General features: G+C 34.7%; 1 protein-coding gene and 1 pseudogene across 5 annotated transcripts in view; one reads left to right on the top strand and one right to left on the bottom strand.

Moving 5' to 3' along the window:
* The window catches only part of GABPA (GA binding protein transcription factor subunit alpha), a 37,284-nt gene extending 21,510 nt beyond the window's left edge, over positions 1–15,774 (top strand). For all 5 annotated transcript variants that reach the window (XM_007966187.3, XM_007966176.3, XM_073010133.1 and 2 more), the window contains 5 exons: positions 1,547–1,741; positions 5,860–5,913; positions 7,700–7,840; positions 8,085–8,277; positions 12,395–15,774. In XM_007966187.3, coding sequence (XP_007964378.1) covers positions 1,547–1,741; positions 5,860–5,913; positions 7,700–7,840; positions 8,085–8,277; positions 12,395–12,623 — 812 coding nt within the window. In that variant the 3' untranslated portion in view covers positions 12,624–15,774. The remainder of the gene's footprint in view (positions 1–1,546; positions 1,742–5,859; positions 5,914–7,699; positions 7,841–8,084; positions 8,278–12,394) is intronic.
* LOC140709858 (protein LLP homolog pseudogene) lies at positions 6,483–6,872 on the bottom strand (annotated as a pseudogene).
* Positions 15,775–19,492: the final 3,718 nt, after the last annotated feature.

Below are 19,492 nucleotides of genomic sequence, written 5' to 3'. Positions count from 1 at the left end.
GCCAGTTTCTCCTTATTGTGGGCCATTCTCCTGGAAGTGATTCTTGGCTCAGTTTGAAAAACACCCAGGTGCTACATTGCTTCAGCACTTTAAATCTTAACAGACTGCGGCTATTGGATTGGGCAAAACTGCTTTTTAGCGTTGCTTTCAGCTTGTCCTGTTGTATTTTCAATGCATGCTTCTTGGCTGTGCTCGGGCTTTCCTGAGATCAGAGTGGGTCACATTTCTCTTGCTTCCCTTTGCTTTCTCCTGCACACAAGCTAAGGCCATGGAGGTATTCTAACTGTTACTGCTTTGTCTTTACTCTCTTGTATCTTGAAGTCCATGAAAATATCTTGTCACCTGGTTTTATGTAAATGTTTGTGGGTTTTTGGTTTTGTCCTCCAGTCACTTTTTTTATGTTTACATGTACATTCAGAAAAATTAAAAAACTTTGCCATCATCTTCCTAGAATCCTCCCTTAACTTCTTTGTGGAAAAATTTAAAAATATATATTCTATGGCTATTAATCCTGTATTCTTTGAAGCTAGGGCACCTCTGTTCCTTTAGTCTCAAGTGGAATAGTTTCAGTTTCAATAGCACTTTGCCTCTTTGAATAACTTTTATAAAATTCTTATGTTTGATTTATTTTCACTATAATTTGCCCTTGGTACCTAAATGTTATTTTTTTTCCTACTTTTCTTATTGAATAGCATTTATTTATTGGGTATATAAGCAATATTATTTGAATAAATCATCTTCTTGAAGCGGGAGTACCAGAACCAAAACTAATTTAGCTAATATGTATTAAACTTACACAGATAGAATGTTCTGTTAGGTGCAGGTGATAACAGCAATGTAATAGTTATAGATATTGGCCATATTTTTTTATTTATGAATTAGTAAAAAATCAGAGGGAAAAGGAAATTATTTGGATATACTCTTTAAGATTAAACAAGTGTATGAGCAAGGCACTGTTAGGTTCTAAAGATATAATGGTTTACAGGACACATTTATTGTGTTTATTAGTGTGTTGTGAGGGGACAGCTGAGTAAAACAGGCAATTACCATGTTTGTTTGTTTATTGGAAATGCATCATAAGGGTAAATGCAGGAGCAGCCAGCTTTTTACAGGAAGGAAAAGGGAGGAAAAAGGATATGGTTCATATTTTGGAGAATAAAGAATCCCCTTTTGATTTTTTTTCAATGCAATTGCAAATTTTTTTAAACTTGGATAATTTACTTTATTCTCTACAGAATAATCTCATATTTTATTCTTTCATTTGACCCACTGGAGAGCAGTTTTGCATTTTGTTTCTTGATACAGTTCCAACTGAGGTTGAACCAAGTGACTCCATCAGAAATTTAGATTACGAAATTGAAAAGGAGCTGAGGAGAAAATTACAGCATAAATTTTTGTTTTTGTTTTTTGCCTCATCTAATAAGTTTACCTCACATACTTAGGGAAAGAAAACATCTGTGTGTATGTGTGTGTATTAACAAGTTAACTGCGAATTTACACAGTATCTAAAATGGAACTAGGCTAAAGTTAATATTTTTCTTTCTAGATCCCATACAGTGGTCCACAGACCAAGTCCTGCATTGGGTGGTTTGGGTAATGAAGGAATTCAGCATGACCGATATAGACCTCACCACACTCAACATTTCGGGGAGAGAATTATGTAGTCTCAACCAAGAAGATTTTTTTCAGCGGGTTCCTCGGGGAGAAATTCTCTGGAGTCATCTGGAGCTTCTCCGAAAATGTATGAAATTACAGTTATTTCTTTACATTGTAATTTATCTGAATTTTATTTCCTTATAACTTTGTTTTCATCTTAATTGTTTATTGATAATAAGTAATAAGTAATAATTAACATTTATTTACTGTATAATGCTATGCTGAAAGCTCTATATGTTATCTCATTTAATTCCTATAGTAATACCACAAATCATTACTTTGCTTATTTTTTAGATAGGAAAGTGAGGCTTTGAGAGCCCCACAAAGTCACAGCTTGGAAGTGGCAGAGCCAGGATACAAGCCCAGGCTAACATTAGAATCCAAGTTCTTAAATCAGGTGCTGTGCCCTACACTTAGCCCTCTTCATATATTCTATTTGTTGCCTTCTGTTTGATCAGCTCTTACATTTACTGCTCATCTAGAAACTGAAGAGATCATTTGTTTGCAGGTGGCTTACTTCCCATTCTCTTCATTATTGATGAGATTAAATCTTTGTTCAAGTCTTTACAATTAACTGAATAGGGTCTTAAGAGGGAAGGAAGTGTATGCAACCACCTTTTTGAATTGGAAGATACCGTTATAAGTTTTTCCACTTACAACTTACAAGGCTTCAGACATTAATATGATTCAGTGACCATATAAATAAATTGGACCAGCACTTTGGAAGAATGAGACAGGCAGATCACTTGAGGTTAGAAGTTCGATACCAGCCTGGCCAACATGGTGAAACCCCGTCTCCACTAAAATTACAAAAAAATAGCTGGGCAAGTTGCTGTGTGCCTATAGTCCCACCTACTTGGGAGGTTGAGGCGAGAGGATAGCCTGAACCTGAAAGGCGGAGGTTGCAGTGAGCTGAGAGCACGCCACTACGCTCCAGCATGGGTGACAGTGCAAGAGTCTCAATTGGAAAAAAAACAGAGAGAGAAATTTGGAAACTACTTGGCTGTCCAAGAAAACAAGGCACAAATATAAATTATTTTTGCTTGAATATTAATCCATCTTATATTTCAGTGACTGTTAAGACACTGAATCAAGCAACCCATTCCTTGACAGTTTTGCATATCAGAAATGCTAGCCGGACCCACATATTTTTCAGAACACATGAATACAACAAACTCTGACTTTGCTTCTGTATCAGTTATGGATGAAAATGTTACTGATAGCATTTTGTTCTATTACATACCCAATAACGGAGAGCTCTGGTGGAGGCATTTTCCACCTTAATTCAATGCTTGCAGTTTTCACTCAAGGTGCTTTCTCTGGCCGGGTGCAGTGGCTCACTCCTGTCACTCCAGCACTTTGGGAGTCTGGGGCGGGTGGATCCCTTGAGGTCAGGAGTTGAAAGTGCTTTCTCTGCTGGTGAATAAGAAGTGAGCTCTGGAGAGAGGCATTTCCTCATTGTTTATAATTTTATTCTTGTAAGGATTCGCTTGGATTTTTTTTTAAGTATCTATGATACTAAAAGACTTAGTACATTCATTGTATTTGCAGCATTTATTTCCAGTGTCTGTTCTTACTAGATAAATAAGTCGAATGGCTTGGTTGAAGCTTTGTCCTTGGTTTCACAGATTTTCTTCCCTGTAGAGGTTTTGAAATGAATAAGGTAAATTCTGAATTGTGAAACATGCGAGTCGTGTTTATTGAAACACTTCCTTGTAAGATATCTCAAGAACACAACAAGGATAGTGCATAGATGATAGTTTCATTTTTTCCAAATCCACGTTTTTTCCAGTCTCTCCCAGGTCAGCTCTTCGTTGTGGCTGTCTCTTTCTGCTTCTCTTATTGCATCTCAAACTTTAAAGTTCATTCACAGGTTTTTCCTAGAACAGAAGTCAAAGGTGTCTTGTATATCTTTCCATTTCCATGCAGTTGAATGAGTCTTCCTCAGAAAAACTGCTCTGGAACCGTTGCTTTGTCTTTTAAAGCGACAGAGTCCCACAGCCTAGATAAGTATCTCACAGAATTTCTTGGTGATCCAGCCATGGTTCTTCACTCAGCCTGGGCAGGGAATTCCTGTCTGGCTTGGAAATGTAGTGCTCAGTTCAGAGTTGAGAGATGGGCAGGATGATGTGTAAGGGTATTTCTAACAGACTTTCTAGAATTCACAAGTCTCACTTCTCAGAACAGGGTTTTTTGAGCGCAATGCAGTGATCTGGTCCCTCCTGTAGAGAGAAGTCTGCAGCCTCTCTGTGAAAGGCACTGATTCTGGGACAGAACCCAGCCTCTATTATCCATCCTCAGTGATCTCTCAAGAAGTGGCAGTACTGAAGAGGTAGAGCTCCTTCTTCAGATATTTGTATTAGATTATTCACCTGAGCGGCCACCTGCCTGCAGTCCTCCCTCTGCTGAAACTTCATCCAAGTCCTACTATACATGGGAGATAATTAGGAAATGTTCCAGTATTACCAGTTCCATGATGTCCTTCTCGGTGTGAATCTCTGTCTTCTGTCACCAAAGGCAAAGGAAGTTCTCAGTTTGCTAAGGGTTTTCTTTAGAAAAAATAATTGTTTTATTTCTGTAGTGTCTAATGTTTCTTCATAAAATGGCTCCGTATCCCCCAGGGCTTTGCCTCTCAAGACTGCTTCCTTTTGTGCCTATCAAGGATTTGGGAGTTTCAGGGGAGAAATATGATATTCAGGGTGCTTGTGCTCTGAAGAGATTGGTCTTGGACCAGTCTTTCAAAAGCTTTTTTTTTCCCCCTGTGGTCTGCCTTCTATCTTGAGAGCTTCCAGGAAACAAAGCAAACTCCAATCTGAGAATTAGGACGTAGAAGGTGATTTTACAAGTTGATTACGCTGGTGCTGTGGGATGGTGACGCTTTCGTTTGCCTCTTTTGAGGCTAAGTTCCTTTAGTCTTCAAATGAAACGGTTCCTCTTTGAGGAACTTTTATAAAATTCTGAGGAAAATTTACTACAAATATAAGGTACGTTTTTTTGTTTTGTTTTGTTTTTTGTTTTTTCAAGAGAGACCACAGTTCTGGAGGAGAATGCTCAGAACTAGGAGTCTGGATAAAACAGTGAGGTTGTCAGTTGACTGAAAAGTAACTGTTTTGGCACTGTGCTTCTTAAAAACATGTTTCTTTAATCCTCACAATAACCTCACGAGGCGATAAGTATAGGTGTCTAATTTAAACATGAGGAAGTTAATGTTGTAAGAGGTTGGTAATTTTACCAAAGTCATATAGTCAGTAAAAGCTGAGAACTGAATCCAGATCTGTCTGAAGCCAGTCCCATGTAATTGTTTTAAGTCCTCAGTCTTCAGACCCTCAAAGCTCCCATCTGATAGGATTCAGACCTGTTTTTACTTCCCCAACCTTTTCCAGCTCTGTGCATCTGGAACTGGATCCTGGCAAGGCACCCTTAGCCAGTCGTCTTGGGAGCCCAGGCCTCAGTACCCAGAATGATTGCTGGAGGGTAGAGTTTCAATTTTAAGAGAGAGGCATGCAATTTATGATGGGCACCAAGTAGGCTGAAGTAATAAGAGACTGGGATGTGCCGTTCCTTGAGAGGTAAAGAATAACATTTAAGTGGGTAATAGCAACAGATAAGTAACGAATGGTTCTGTAAAGGCTTATCTTAGGACCTTTTGTAATATTTTTATTTGGGGAGCTATATTTTTAGATGTGAAATTATTTAGTTTAATTGAGACATTTAGGACCGCTACAATTGTATTGAAAATTTGCTATCTTTAAGTAGAAGCATTATAAAGCTTAAGCAGCTTTAGTCAAAAGTGGATGTTACAACAGATAATGGGAAGGAGGCCTTTTTGGTGGAGATCCAGGTCTAAATAATTTCATTTTGGTGTATATTTTATCTTTGATATGATCTTGAAGATTTCCATATTTTAACATGGTTTTATACAGATTTCGATACAAATATTTACATTTAGAAAACCATAGTTCTCTGCAGAACTTTACTGAACACTAAAAGACATTGGAACTTTTCCCTGTGTTACTTCTCTTAAAGGTATCTTTTCCTTTTAAAGTGACTATCAAATATTTTTAAGGTTTTTATGCCAGTAAGTTTCAGTTCAGTGTTTTGGTTTTAATTGTGGAGTTCTTTTTTAAAAGAATGTTTATTAAGTTGTGTTTTATTGGATTGGGGTTTTTGGTTTTAAATTTTTAAAAATTGTGTTTTTTTCAGATGTATTGGCAAGTCAAGAACAACAGATGAATGAAATAGTTACAATTGATCAACGTGAGTATTCGTATCTATATTTGCCCTTTTATTGAAGAAATGTTTGATACTACAAGATAGTAAAAAGGAAAATTATTTAAAAAAATTTTTTCCCACACACAAAATAGCTTTTGTTCTGTGGAATTGAGAGCTCAACACAAGTACTTCAAAAGATCCACTCATGTCGTGTTTTTAAATGATAGGATTAACATAACAGCTTGCTTTGTATCTGAGTTCACTAAAATTTGTTAGGACATCATTTGTTTCATCTTTACTGACTGTTAATTACCAAGTTGTAAGAACAATTCTAATCACATTCATACCTGACAGAACTTTCATGCCTGATAATAACTGGATATTGGGTGGCATCCAATTAAAGTATCAGTATAGCTTGGATACAGCAAAGAAAATATTCAAGTGTCCAAAACAAACTTGAGGAGTTACACTGGGTTTGAAATGAAGAAAAAAGGCAAGTTAAAATAGGAAAACAAATAGTTTTCATTTGGTGGGAGTTGCAATCAAAAGTATACATTTGTATACATTCTAATTGATCATCAGTCCCATGTGGCATTTTCCAAGGTTTTAAGAGTCTACCAGGCCAAACCCTTCGCTGCCTTCACTACTTTTGTTTGGCTTTTCCCCTTTCTTTTCTCTCACTTTGCATTCAGCTTTATTCTTTACCTTTGGTTCATCCATATTGGGTACTGTGCATGCTGGTCTAGAAGAGTCTTTTTGTTTCTCTTAGTATCAGCCTCCATTTTCATGTCATATTTTCCAACTTTTACCTCACATTGCATTTTCTCTTAGCATGTTTGGGTTTGGGTACCACCACAGTTGCTATCTCTTAAACATTTTTCATTAAAACATTACTGTCTAGTTTGAGAGTCCTTTTAAGCCTGCTGATCTCTTTGGGGGCATTTTTTTTTCCCCTTTTCAGCAGACATCTTTCTTTTCCCCTTACACCATAAGCTTTTAGCCATGTTTTACCTGAGATACGAACACACACGTCACAAGATCATCCCAACCAGGTAAAATTTTTAATGAGGAATTTGAGATACACAAAGAAAGTGTAACACCTGTGTACATATAAGAAATAAAATTTTATATACCAAGTTTACCTGTTGTAGATTTCATTTTCCTCTCTTACCAGAGAATTGACTATCTTGAATTTTATGTTTATTACTGTCTGTATATTTTATATTTTTACCAACTATATAACCATAAACACTGTATAGCATTGTTTTGCACATGTTTAAACATTTTCTGTAAAATAATACATTGTACATATTCTTTTATAACTTTATCATTTGAGAATTACCCATGTTGATACTTGTAGCTGTTTCATTCATTTTCACTGCTGTATAGTATTTTTTAAATGCTATGAACATCATTGAGTGAATATTTGTAAGAACATGTGTGAGATGTTCATGTCATAGGGTTTCTAAAATCCTTTCAACTTTACTCCAGATACTGCCAGAGTCTCAAAGTGGTGGTATGAATTCTCATTTATCCACATTTTCTAGAATATTTGACAAACTTTTTATGAACAAATGTTTTAAAAACAAACATGTTAAAATACTCTAATGTGTATGCATCACTAAGTTATTTCCAAACACGAATACTAGCTCTTACTAAGATGCACAAACTGTAATGTAAGCATTATACTGTACCATCTGACCTTTTTTGTTATTTTGTTTGAAATTGTGGCTTGAGGCTTTTTGTAGTGAAGTACTTTCTTGGGGTAATTCATAGGGCATTAGTTAAACTGATAATGTCTTTAATTTTTTTTTTCCCCTTGTCTTTGCAGCTGTGCAAATTATTCCAGCATCAGTGCAATCTGCTACACCTACTACCATTAAAGTTATAAATAGTAGTGCGAAGGCAGCCAAAGTGCAAAGAGCACCGAGGATTTCAGGAGAAGATAGAAGCTCACCTGGGAACAGAACAGGTATTTTTGTATTTTCTTGTATTTGTAAAATATATCTATCTAATTAGGTATATTTTGTTTTATTTCACTGTATGAAAAATGTGAATTTGGACTATTGCTCTGGTAGTATTTAGACAGCATTTCTAGAAAAACAAAAATTGTTTTTGCCATGGCTGAGATTTGAACCAAAGAACCAGTTTGTTGCCTTTGCCTTGGGCTAATCTATAACACTATAGCCAATGCTTTGTTCCTCTTATCAATTTAGGAAACAATGGCCAAATCCAACTATGGCAGTTTTTGCTAGAACTTCTTACTGATAAGGATGCTCGAGACTGTATTTCTTGGGTTGGTGATGAAGGTGAATTTAAGCTAAATCAGCCTGAACTGGTTGCACAAAAATGGGGACAGCGTAAAAATAAGCCTACAATGAACTATGAGAAACTCAGTCGTGCATTAAGGTAAGCCTTTATTACTGTTTTTTCTGTTACCAAGCCTTTCTGAAAAATAGCTGCTGCTTCTAGATGTAAGCATTGTTACTAATGATATTAAAAATTTGTTCATGTTTTCTTTACAAATTAAAAAACCTTTTTAAAAAGATCTTAATTTTGAGGTACGGGTTTTTTTACAAAATTACTCTAAGATTGTTTTTATCTGATTTGAAAGCATATAATACTGTCAAAATGTTTAATTTTTGAGATTTTTTTTTGCATAGGTGAATTGAGTGTTAATTTTTAATGAGTAAGCAGAAACTGTCCTCTGTTTTTACAATTACATGCAAAATATTGACCCATTTTCTATACAATCTGCCTAAATCTGGATATCCAATCTTTACATTGATACAAACTCCATAAGTAGTATAAGGTTTTTCGACAGAAATTACTATCAGAAATTATGCCTACTACAGTGATGGAAATTCAGCAGGTACATTTAAGTATCTGAGAAGAAGGATATATAAGAATCTCACAGAATTATGTCTGACTTTTGGGGGGATTGAATATAGTAAAGTAGTTCTGCAATTTATGAGTTTTTCTAAATAGCATGCTTTTACTGCTTCTTGTTTCACTTGGCCATTTTCACACTGAAAGATTATTATTTAGCTCACACACACACTCTCCCTTCCCCTTTTCCATCCCCTCATCTCAATATCCCAATATGATTATATAGAAATTTTGGTTCAGTGAGTATCATTGTTAGAGTATTATGGCCATGTAACTATTACTACATAGTTGACCGTTATTATTCCTCTTTTCCTGAATGACCTGTTGTTTCTCAGAGTTCATAAGTAACTAAAATGTTTAGTTTTCAATATGCTTATCATTTATCATTCAGTCTCAAACACATTGCCGACTGTCTAAAGATTCTTTGTGTATAATCAGAACTAAAGCTGCCATTTTTGAGAGTTGATGCAGATTGTATACATACAAGACCCCTCAAAATTACAGCGGTAATTTTGATTTTTCAAATCAAACTAAGTTTTTTCATAGAACTTGAAAAGATAATTGTAAAATTTACATGGGACTATAAAGTACCATGGTAGTCAGTAGTCAGGACACCTGAAGATTAGCAAAGTGAAAAGACTTGTCCCACAGGATATTGAGACTGACTCTAAAGTTATAGTAATAAGACAGTTAGGCTGTTTGCTCAAGACAAATAGGCCATACAGTAGAATAGGGAGCCAAAATAGAACCAGGAATACGTAAGCATTTGATTTAAAGAAATGGCAGTGGGGAGAAAACGTATGAGGAAACGATCTGCTTTTCAATCATCAGTGCTGGAATAATTTACTATCAGTCTTGGGAGACAAGTAAAAGTTGACCTCTTCCTTACGCCGTACCAAAAATCAATTCCATTTAGCTTGTAGCTACCTGTAAAAAGTGAAACAGAAAAGGATCTAGAAATATTTTCATAACTTCTGGTGGTAGGGAGACATTTAAGCAGAATCAAAAGGACTGATTATAAAGGGAAAGATCAATAAATTGGACTATATTTAAATTAGGAACTTTTGGTCATTGAAAGCCTTATTAAGAGAGCCACACATGTCTTACAGAAATATGTAGAATATCTAACCAATTCTTACGAATCAGTTTTTTAATGGGCAAGAGACTTGAATAGACACCTCAGGCTAGAGATTATCCAAATGGCCAATGAATATATGCAAAGGTGTACAGCCTCATTAGTATTCAGAGTAATGCAATTGAAAACCATAATTAAATGGTACAACACACCCCCTAGAGTGGCTGCAATTTAAAAGATTGCCAGAACTAAGTGCTGTTGAGGATATGGAGCAATGGGAATGCTTCTACCCTTTTGATAGGAATGCAGATTGTAACAGTTGCTCCCCTAAGCAAATGTTCGATATATATCAAACAGAAGTGTACTTGTATGCCCATACACATGTTCATAGCAGATTATTTGTAACATCCAAACCCCAGAAACAACCAGATATCTATCAACAGTAGAGAAGAAATCATTTATGGTATATTCATACAAGAATACCTTGCATTCTCGAAAACTGAACTCCTGCTACAAAGGAAGACTAGTGAACCTCACAAACATCATGTTCAGTGACAGAATCCAGACCCAAAAGACCAAATTCTGTATGATTACATTTATTCAGTAAAGTTCAAAAAACAGGAAAATTAAATTGCAGTATTTAGGGTTGCATGTTTGGGAGATAAAAATAGAAAGCAGTGAAATTACTATCATGATCCAGGCTTGTGTTTACCTCTTAGAGCCAGGATTTGGGGAATGATTGGGAGGGGACATAAAGGGGATTCTGGATGCTGACAGTGTTCTGTTTCTTGAGTGATACTTAACAGGGGAATGAATGTTCACTTTGTAATAAATCACTGAACTGTTCACTTCTGTGTCCTTTTGTGTGATATATTTGCAATTAAAAAGTTTTTAAAAAATACAAGTTCAAAAAAAGGGAAGAAAAGAAATCATATCCATGAAATACAGGTATTGTGTATCTTTCTACTTTCTTCATTTTAGGGAGGGGACAAGTGGAATAAGTGCTACTGTATACAGTTGTGTGATGCATGTGCTAGATCAAAGGAAGTATTCAGTAAAATTCAAATTTGTGTGTGTATATTCTTTTTTTATCACCTCTTACCAAGAAATATAATGCCAACTCCTAGAACTGGCATAATCATAGAATATATTTTCCTCCTAGAATTATAAAACCTCTTTTCCATTTTCCTTTTTTCCCCACGTATAGTCTTACATATTAATGTAGAAATTTTTTAAAGCAATTGAAACGCCTACAGCATTTTTAACTGGATGGCAAGGAATTGTTGGTTTGTGAACTGAGATCCAAATTCTATACTAATGTAACTGACATAAATGGAAACTACAAGACTGCACAATGTGTTACATCTCTTACTGGGAAATCAAACATAACTATTTTCCTTTAACTATTCTGAAATTAGGGAAAGATGAGAGTTTCCTGTATATAGGTCAGTCCTTTCATTAATAGACTCTTGATTAAGCCAAGTGACTTTTATCCTGCTAAATGTGATAGTTTATATCAGTGGTACTTTTGCAAATAGTTGTTTCTTTTGTAGTAGCCCTTTGTCAGTGGGCAGTGCAATTTTAAAATAAGAGCTTTGCATTCTGCCAGTCCTGGAAAGAGCTTGACTTGCCTCTTTTTCCTGTTGTTGGAATTAGCAGTACATAGTGTTTGTTTAAATAAAGTCTGTTTTCCAAAGGAAACATAAATCCAACTCTGTTTGCATCTCTATAGAATGCAGCAGTAAACCAGATTTCTAGAATGACTCCTGGAACTCTGCTTGTGTACGTTTAGAAATATTCTCTCTTTACAATGCCCTTTTCTTGTTTTTCTGTATCCTCTATTTCGTTTAGACCTTTTCCTTAGACTTAAAGCTCCCTATTGGGCTTGGATAATTTATCTGAAATTTGGAAAGTATTTACATAGTGAAAAAATAAAGATGAAGACATGACTTCATCATATAGGATTCTTTACAAGACAGAAAAGAAGTGGAATATATTAGTCTTTTCATATTATCGATTTTTATTAACATAGCTTATATTTTGTAGAGGGCTGTGTGCCAGTCATTGTATACTAAGCACTTTACAAAGATTATCCCTCTAATCCTCAACAGTGATATGAGGGTTGTAAGCACTGTTCACCTCACTTTATAAATGAGGAATAAAAGCTTTGAGAAAATATGACTCCTGTGGTCTCAGAAATGTTAGGTTTTGAATCTCGGCTCTGACTCCAAAGCTCTTGTTCTTAGGCTCTTCTACTGCTCTAAAGGTTTTTTGTTTTGTTTAATAATTACTTTTAAATCAATGTTTTATCCTAATTGTTGAAAATACGTTTTGAAAGTTTATAGAGTTTTGGAGTACTGAGCGTTGAAATTGTAGTAAATGATGTTTGGATGTGTTTCATTTGATAGTAGCATTAAATATTCTATATAACTTCAATATTAACTGCTATTGTGGTGGATGCAGCACTCTACTAGGCTTCTGCTTACGGAATAGTCTGTAAATTATTCTAAGAAGTCTCATTTATTTTTTATGAAGTCTCTAATTTTTTTTCTCTTTTTAAAGGTATTATTATGATGGGGACATGATTTGTAAAGTTCAAGGCAAGAGATTTGTGTACAAGTTTGTCTGTGACTTGAAGACTCTTATTGGATACAGTGCAGCAGAGTTGAACCGTTTGGTCACAGAATGTGAACAGAAGAAACTTGCAAAGATGCAGCTCCATGGAATTGCCCAGCCAGTCACAGCAGTAGCTCTGGCCACTGCTTCTCTGCAAACGGAAAAGGATAATTGAGCTCCAGGACATTCTGGGACTCCAAAGTCTTTCTTAAAATGTTTAGAGCAAGTATAGCTCTTACCTTTATTACCGAATTTGAATCTTCTTTTATTTCTAGACTGTACAGTCTGATGCATGATTTTTTTATAAATATTTCATACTCTTGTGAATTTGGATCTTTTTACTTTGAGCATATATTTTAGAATATGTGTATGTTAAAGGATCTCCACAATGTCTGCAGCGTGAAGGCAGGTTCATTGTGGAATAGTTCGTTAACAGTCAGGAAAGCTAAACTGGTCAGTATTAATGTGTAGCCCTACCAAAAATAGCCAGTAGTATCTGAAAATGAAAAATAAATGAAGTATCTCCAGGAAACAGTCTGGCTTAACTATTTTTGAAAATATAACTGTTTCCCCTCTCTGCTGCTTTAGATGTTGCTTTACATAGAACCAGAAAATGGAATTTCTCAGCTAAAGCATGTGTGCCTGTTTCATCTAATCAAGCAGAGCTTAAAATGTTCATATCAAATAAATTTATATTAATAAATTACTAAACTAAGAGTATCAGGTTATTTATATATTTGCAAGCAAAGGACAGTAAGAAGTTGACTGGCAAAAAGAGCAGTGCTGAAGGAGGAGATCCAGGTTTAAATCTGGCTTATTAACTCAAGCCAATTGTAAGGATTTTCTGTATAGATTATTCATGTCAGACCAAGAATTTAAATTATTTTGAGAGAGGCATTTAATTCTAATAAACCAGCTGTTACAAAAATTATAAAATGATCTCTGTTTTTCCTGTCAGAGATTTAAAAAACTGAAAAGGTATACCTCAACCCAAAAGTAAAGGTTTGGTTTGGTTTGTTATGGCTTTTTTTTAAAGTTACCCTGTAGTGCCAGTTTATTATGCAAAGCAGCTTATATTCCTGTGTTTCTGATAAAATGAAGACTTTAAATTAGTCAGCAGTACTTTACCTTTCAAGGCATTAGTAAATTACTTGCAAATAGTTTTAAAAAGAAAATTCGACCTCTGTTATAGGCAGTCTTCTCTTTAAGATAATACTTTTCCACTTATTTTTTTCCTTTTCCATATTATATATGTGTATACATATATCTATATATTCAGTTGATCATTTTATAAACATATATGAAGGCATAAAGATATACAGAAGAAAAATTACTCATAAGATTCAAATTAATTCCTGCATATATGACATTCCTTACATAAGCTAACACTAAACAAAAATGGCTAGAAATATTTTTCTTTTCTGTTTTTGTTGTTTAAGGTATTAAGCACAAATTATTATATGAGACTGGCAGATAGCTATTAATGCTCTTACAGATTTGAGAAGGTTGATTCTCAAATATTTATGCACGCACCTTCTCCTTCATTGTTTTCTTTAAATCTGTCCCCTTAAAAAGCTTCTTAAGAGCTCAGTTAATGCTTTTAACTAGGAGAAAAAGGCATGTTAATACAGGCAAGATGGCATTGTTAGCAATTCTGGTAATGGTTTAGAATGAATCATAAGAGGCAGGGATCTTAAGGACAAGGAAGAGAGGAGAGAGAGGAGGGATCTTTGATCTCTTTCTCTGGTAATCTTAACGCATAATTTTACTACAACATGTTCTCTTAATTCATTTATATTAAGTCCTTTCTGCAGCTGATATCTGAGCAGAGTAAAATTTGTATGTCCATTATTACTAAGAATGTCTGAGTAAAATAACAATATGAAATAATATACAGAAGCTGTAGCGTCAGATAGCAAATAGCTAGAAAGGTTTTGCACCATCCTCTTACGGCCTAGGGAGTTGACAAGTTGCTTGTAGTTTTTAAAAAAATAATAAAATATACCATTCTGGTATATCATCAAGAGCTTAAGAATCTTGGCTTTCATATTTAAAATGCTTTTGGGGAGACATATATTAAAATGTTAGCCAGGATGACAGACATGTCTCAATTACATATGTGTGTATATGTTTTTAAAGCTAGAAACATTAGTTTTAGATCCCTAGAATGAAAATTCTTTTCTCATCTATGCGATTCCCATATGGTTTTTTTTAAATCATATTTTATTCATTTTCTCCTTTTAGCAATTTTCATCTTATTTCTCATAATTTGAACAGAGACAGTTCTCATACATGATCAGATGCTTTTTTTTTCTTCTTACCATCATTTATGCGTGACATAGGTAAAGTAATATGACTAATTTCTCCAGTTGATTCAAGAAACTCATTACTTTGCCTTAAATTATATGTAAAATATTTGTTTTACTTACAGTTATCAGAAAGCCAGGTAGTTTTTTCTCTTCTGTTAAAAGATAACATATTGTGAAAGAAAATAAAATTCATGCTATTCATTCTTTTTTATAAATGAATTTTTCATACAATTTACAGTATATTCAAAGGAAGAAAGATAAAATTACTGGTCATCATTTGTACCTTAGAAGTACAAGAATTTAAGTAAATGTTCCTTTTTGTTTTAAAACTTGTTTTCCATGTGAAGTTTTTATTGAGCCAACTTTCATACATATCTCGCCAGCCTAAAGTCTAAATATTTGTGTTGGCATCAGAAAAACCAGTTAGGCAGAATTGTTTTGCATGGTCGATCTTCAGATAAATTGACTGATCACATTTATTTTTGTATCAGTCTATGTCATTTAATTAGGAAAAATTGTTTAGGTGTTTTCTCCCCTGATTAATGGTGATACTCAAGTATGATACAAAAAGAATTGTACCACCAAATATTTTTGCAAGGTCTGCTGTTTTCCATATTCCTTTTATGCTACTGCCTTTAAGAAAGAACTAGTATCCTTGAAATAGCACAAAAATGTTTTAAAATTCATAATTGCAAAACAAACCTGTGACTAACTTAATGTCTTCAGATCTAAAGGGTGTAAAAATATTGATACTTCAATATTTCACTTGCTACCAGGAAAAAAAAAAATTCTCAATCTTTTGTAAATGGGAGGAGGACTTTTGCATACATTTTTACTCTTTAAATAACGACAACGACACTTATACTGTCATAATAACAATTATGTATTTCTTTGTGGTTTTAATTTTTTTTGTAATTTTACATAAAACAGTTATTTTCTATTTTTACGCAGATAAAAAATATTTGTGCATAAAATGTAAAAATAGTAAAATGAGAAAAATAAAACTATTATACAGTATGTTTCTGTGTTGCTTAAAGTTTTTTTTTCCTGAAAACAAAATCTTAAATCCCCAGGATATTTTGTTGGATAATAATCTGACCGTCCACTCATGATACATTGTACATATGATTCCCATGCACTTTTTAACTTAAAAGCTGTCAATTTGCGAAGAACATATTTCACTGAACTAAATTTAGTAGGTTAATCTCTTTAAGAAAATGAAATTCCATCTACAAAGCCAAATTGTTTTAGAATAGTAACAGATGAAGTGGTAAGACTGAGTAGCTGTCGGAAGGCAAGCTGATGATTGCTAAATTGTAAACCTTTTGTAAAGTTTTTTTTTTTAAAAAAAACAAAGAAAAAATCACCTGTTCATGTTGGCTATCAGCAGGTTGCTTCAGCCAGAATCAGAATATAGAAGAATGGAAGGGGTTGGGAAAGAGTGATTCATGCCTGCCTTTATGGTGAAGCAATGATGAAACTTTGATTGACATGCTTAAATAGAAACTTATGGTTAGAAATAAATTGCTTTAAAAATACAGTGTAATTGTATCTAGTTTGAAGCGATGAAAAACCATCAGCCAGGACGCTAGTGAGGTGTATTTGTTCTCCCAGGACTGCAGTTGTGTGTGTGTACAGCTTTAGAGTTTAATTTGCAAGCCAAATGTGTGTTTACAATGCTTTTTACTAATAATAAACTGACAGCTTTAGAACATTGCTTTTAAAACTTTCTGTAGTAAAGGACCACTTTCTTATTTCCAATTTGTCACAGACAAACATTTGTAAAATAAAAACTGAATTAGTAGCAGGGAGGGGGAAATGGGAAGTTACTGTTTAATGGGCATAGAGTTTCAGTTTCGCAAGATGGAAGAACTGGAGATGGTTACACAGCTATGAATATGCTTAACAATACCAAACCATATTAAAGATGGTTAAGATGGTAAATTTCATATTATGTGTATTTTACCACAGTTGAGTTTTTTTTAAAGAATCAATTACAAGAATTTTAAAAATCAGTATTTACCATATTAACAATACAATGGGGGAGGAACATGTTCAACTCAATAGATGCCAAAAAATATACAATTTAACATCCATTCATGATTAAAACTCTCAGCAAACTAGAAGAGAACTTCCTTAACCTGATAAAAAGGTATCTATGGAAAAACCTGTAACGAACATCACATGTTTGTTGCCCCTCACCACTCCGCCCCCCTTCCCACAAGATTTGGGAAACACAAATCTGCTTTTATCATTTTTATTCAGAATTGTGTCCTAGCCTGTGAAATAAGGTAAGAAAAGTAAAAAGCATACGTACTGCAAAAAATAAAACTGCAGAAGACATCAGACATGTTAAACGCCCCCAGGAATAAAAAAAGTTGTGAGAATAACAAGGTAAGGTACAAGGTCAATATGCAAAGTTCAATTTTATTTCTACATGCTAGAAACTAATAAAAGGAAATTAACATTTAAAAACCACCATTTACAATAATACTGACATGAAATAGGGACAAATAGAGCAAAATTTGTGCAAGACCTATCAATGAAAACTATAGAACTTGCAAAGAAATGAAAGAATGTCTAAGTAGGTGGAGATATAACACCATAATTCTGGATTGGAAGACTCAATTTTGGGTTTTCTTACTTTTTTCTTTTTGAGACAGTCTCACTCTGTCACCCAAGCTGGAGTACAGTAGTGCTATCTCAGCCCACTGCAACCTCCGCCTCCTGAGTTCAAGCGATTATCATGCTTCAGCCTCCCGAAGAGCTGGGATTACAGGCGCGTGCCATGATACCTGACTAACTTTTTGTATTTTTAGTAGAGATGGGGGCTTCGCTATGTTGGCCAGGCTGGTCTCGAACTCCTGACCTCAAGTGATCTGCCTGGCTCGGCCTCCTGAAGTGCTGGGATTACAGGCGTGAGCCACCATGCCTGGCCTAAGACCCAATTGTGTAATATAAATCTTGTAAATGTTAGTTATTCCTAAATTGATCTATAAATTAAATTACAATAAAAATTCTGCCCGTCTTTTTGTAGACAAGCTAATTATAAAATTTATATGTAAATACAAATGACAGAATAGCCACAATATTTTGGAAAAAGAATTAGAGAACTTGCACTGTGCTATATAAAACTTTGCTATATAAAGCTACAGCAATCAAGAAGTGGTATTTAGGTAAGGATAAACATATAGGTCAATGAACAGACTAGGATCCAGAAATGGACCCACCTCATTGATTTTTGACAAAGTTGCCAAGGTAATTCAATAGGGAAAGGGTAGTTATTTCAACAAATGTTAGAACAACTACATATATTCATGGAGAAAAATTAATGTTAACCCTTGCCTCATACCACACATAAAAATTAACACAATGGATTCTAGACCTAAATATAAAATCTAAAACTTATAAAACATTTTCATAACCTTGGAGTAGACAAAGATTTCTCAAGATATTAAAGAAGCAAAACTAGGCTGGATGCGGTGGCTCCTGCCTGTAAATACAGTGCTTTGGAAGGCTGAGGCAGGAAGGTTACTTGAGGCCATGAGTTTTGAGACCAGCCTGGGCAACATAGCAAGACCCCATCTTTACAAAAATATAAAAATGAAAATAAAATTCGCTGGGCATGGTTGTGTACAGCTGTAGTTCTAGCTATTCAGAAGGCTGAGGGGGGAGGATTGCTTGAGCCCAGGTTCAAATTCGAAGTTCAAGTGCAGATCGAGCTTGAGGTAACAGGTGTGATTCTGCCACTACAGCACTCCAGTCTGGGGGTGACAGAGTGGGGCGCTGTCTCTGATAAACAAGACAGTAAATTGGACTTCATCAAAAAATTTTAAAACACCTGTTCTTTGAAAGACACTATGAAAATAAAAGGCAAGGCTGGGTGTAGTGACACACGTCTGTAATTTCAGTGCTTTGGGAGGCTGACTGGGGAGGATTGCTTGAACCCAGGAGTTTGAGACCAGCCTGGGCAACCTCATGAGACCCCCTCTCTATGAAAAAAATAATTTTTTTAATTAGCCAAGTATGGTAGCACGCACCTGTAGTTCTGGCTACTCAGAAGCCTGAGGCAGGAACATTGAGTCTAGGAGCCTGAGGTTATGATGAGCTATGATCACACCAGTGCACTCTAGTCTGAGTGACAGAGCAAGACCCTGGCTCAAAAAAAAAAAAAAAAAAAAAAAAGGTTATTAAGTTAAATAAAAGGCAAGGTACAGATTGGGAGAAAATATTTGCAATACACTTATCTTACAAAGGTAAGATAAGTATATTTGACCTTTGTAAGATAAGTGTATTTGACCATATTAATTTGCAATATTTTGTCATTAAGTGATGAGCATCAGTTTTAACTGATTATGGCAGTGTTACTATCTTACAAAAGTAAGATATTTAATATCAAAAATATATGAGAAACTCTTTTAACTCACTAAGACAAATAATTTATGGTCAAAGGATTCGTATAGACGTTTCATAAAAAAAGATATATGTATGGCCAGTAAGCATATGAAAAGCTATTTGGCATTATTAGTTATCAGGAAACATGAAGTCACAATCCAGTACCACTAAAATACACATTACAACTGCTCAAAGTTAAAAGACTCACAATACCAATTGTTCTCAATGACAAGGACCAAATGAAGTCACGCACATTGCTAGTGGAAATGTAAAATGGCACACTACTTTGGAAAATTTAAACACTTCTGTCACGACACAGCAATTCTAATCCTAGGCATTT

This window comes from Chlorocebus sabaeus, chromosome 2 (genome assembly GCF_047675955.1).
Source record: "Chlorocebus sabaeus isolate Y175 chromosome 2, mChlSab1.0.hap1, whole genome shotgun sequence".
NCBI classification, from domain to species: Eukaryota; Metazoa; Chordata; class Mammalia; order Primates; family Cercopithecidae; genus Chlorocebus; species Chlorocebus sabaeus.
Note: the sequence above shows the minus strand (reverse complement) of the source record. Positions and strands in the feature narration are given on the sequence as shown.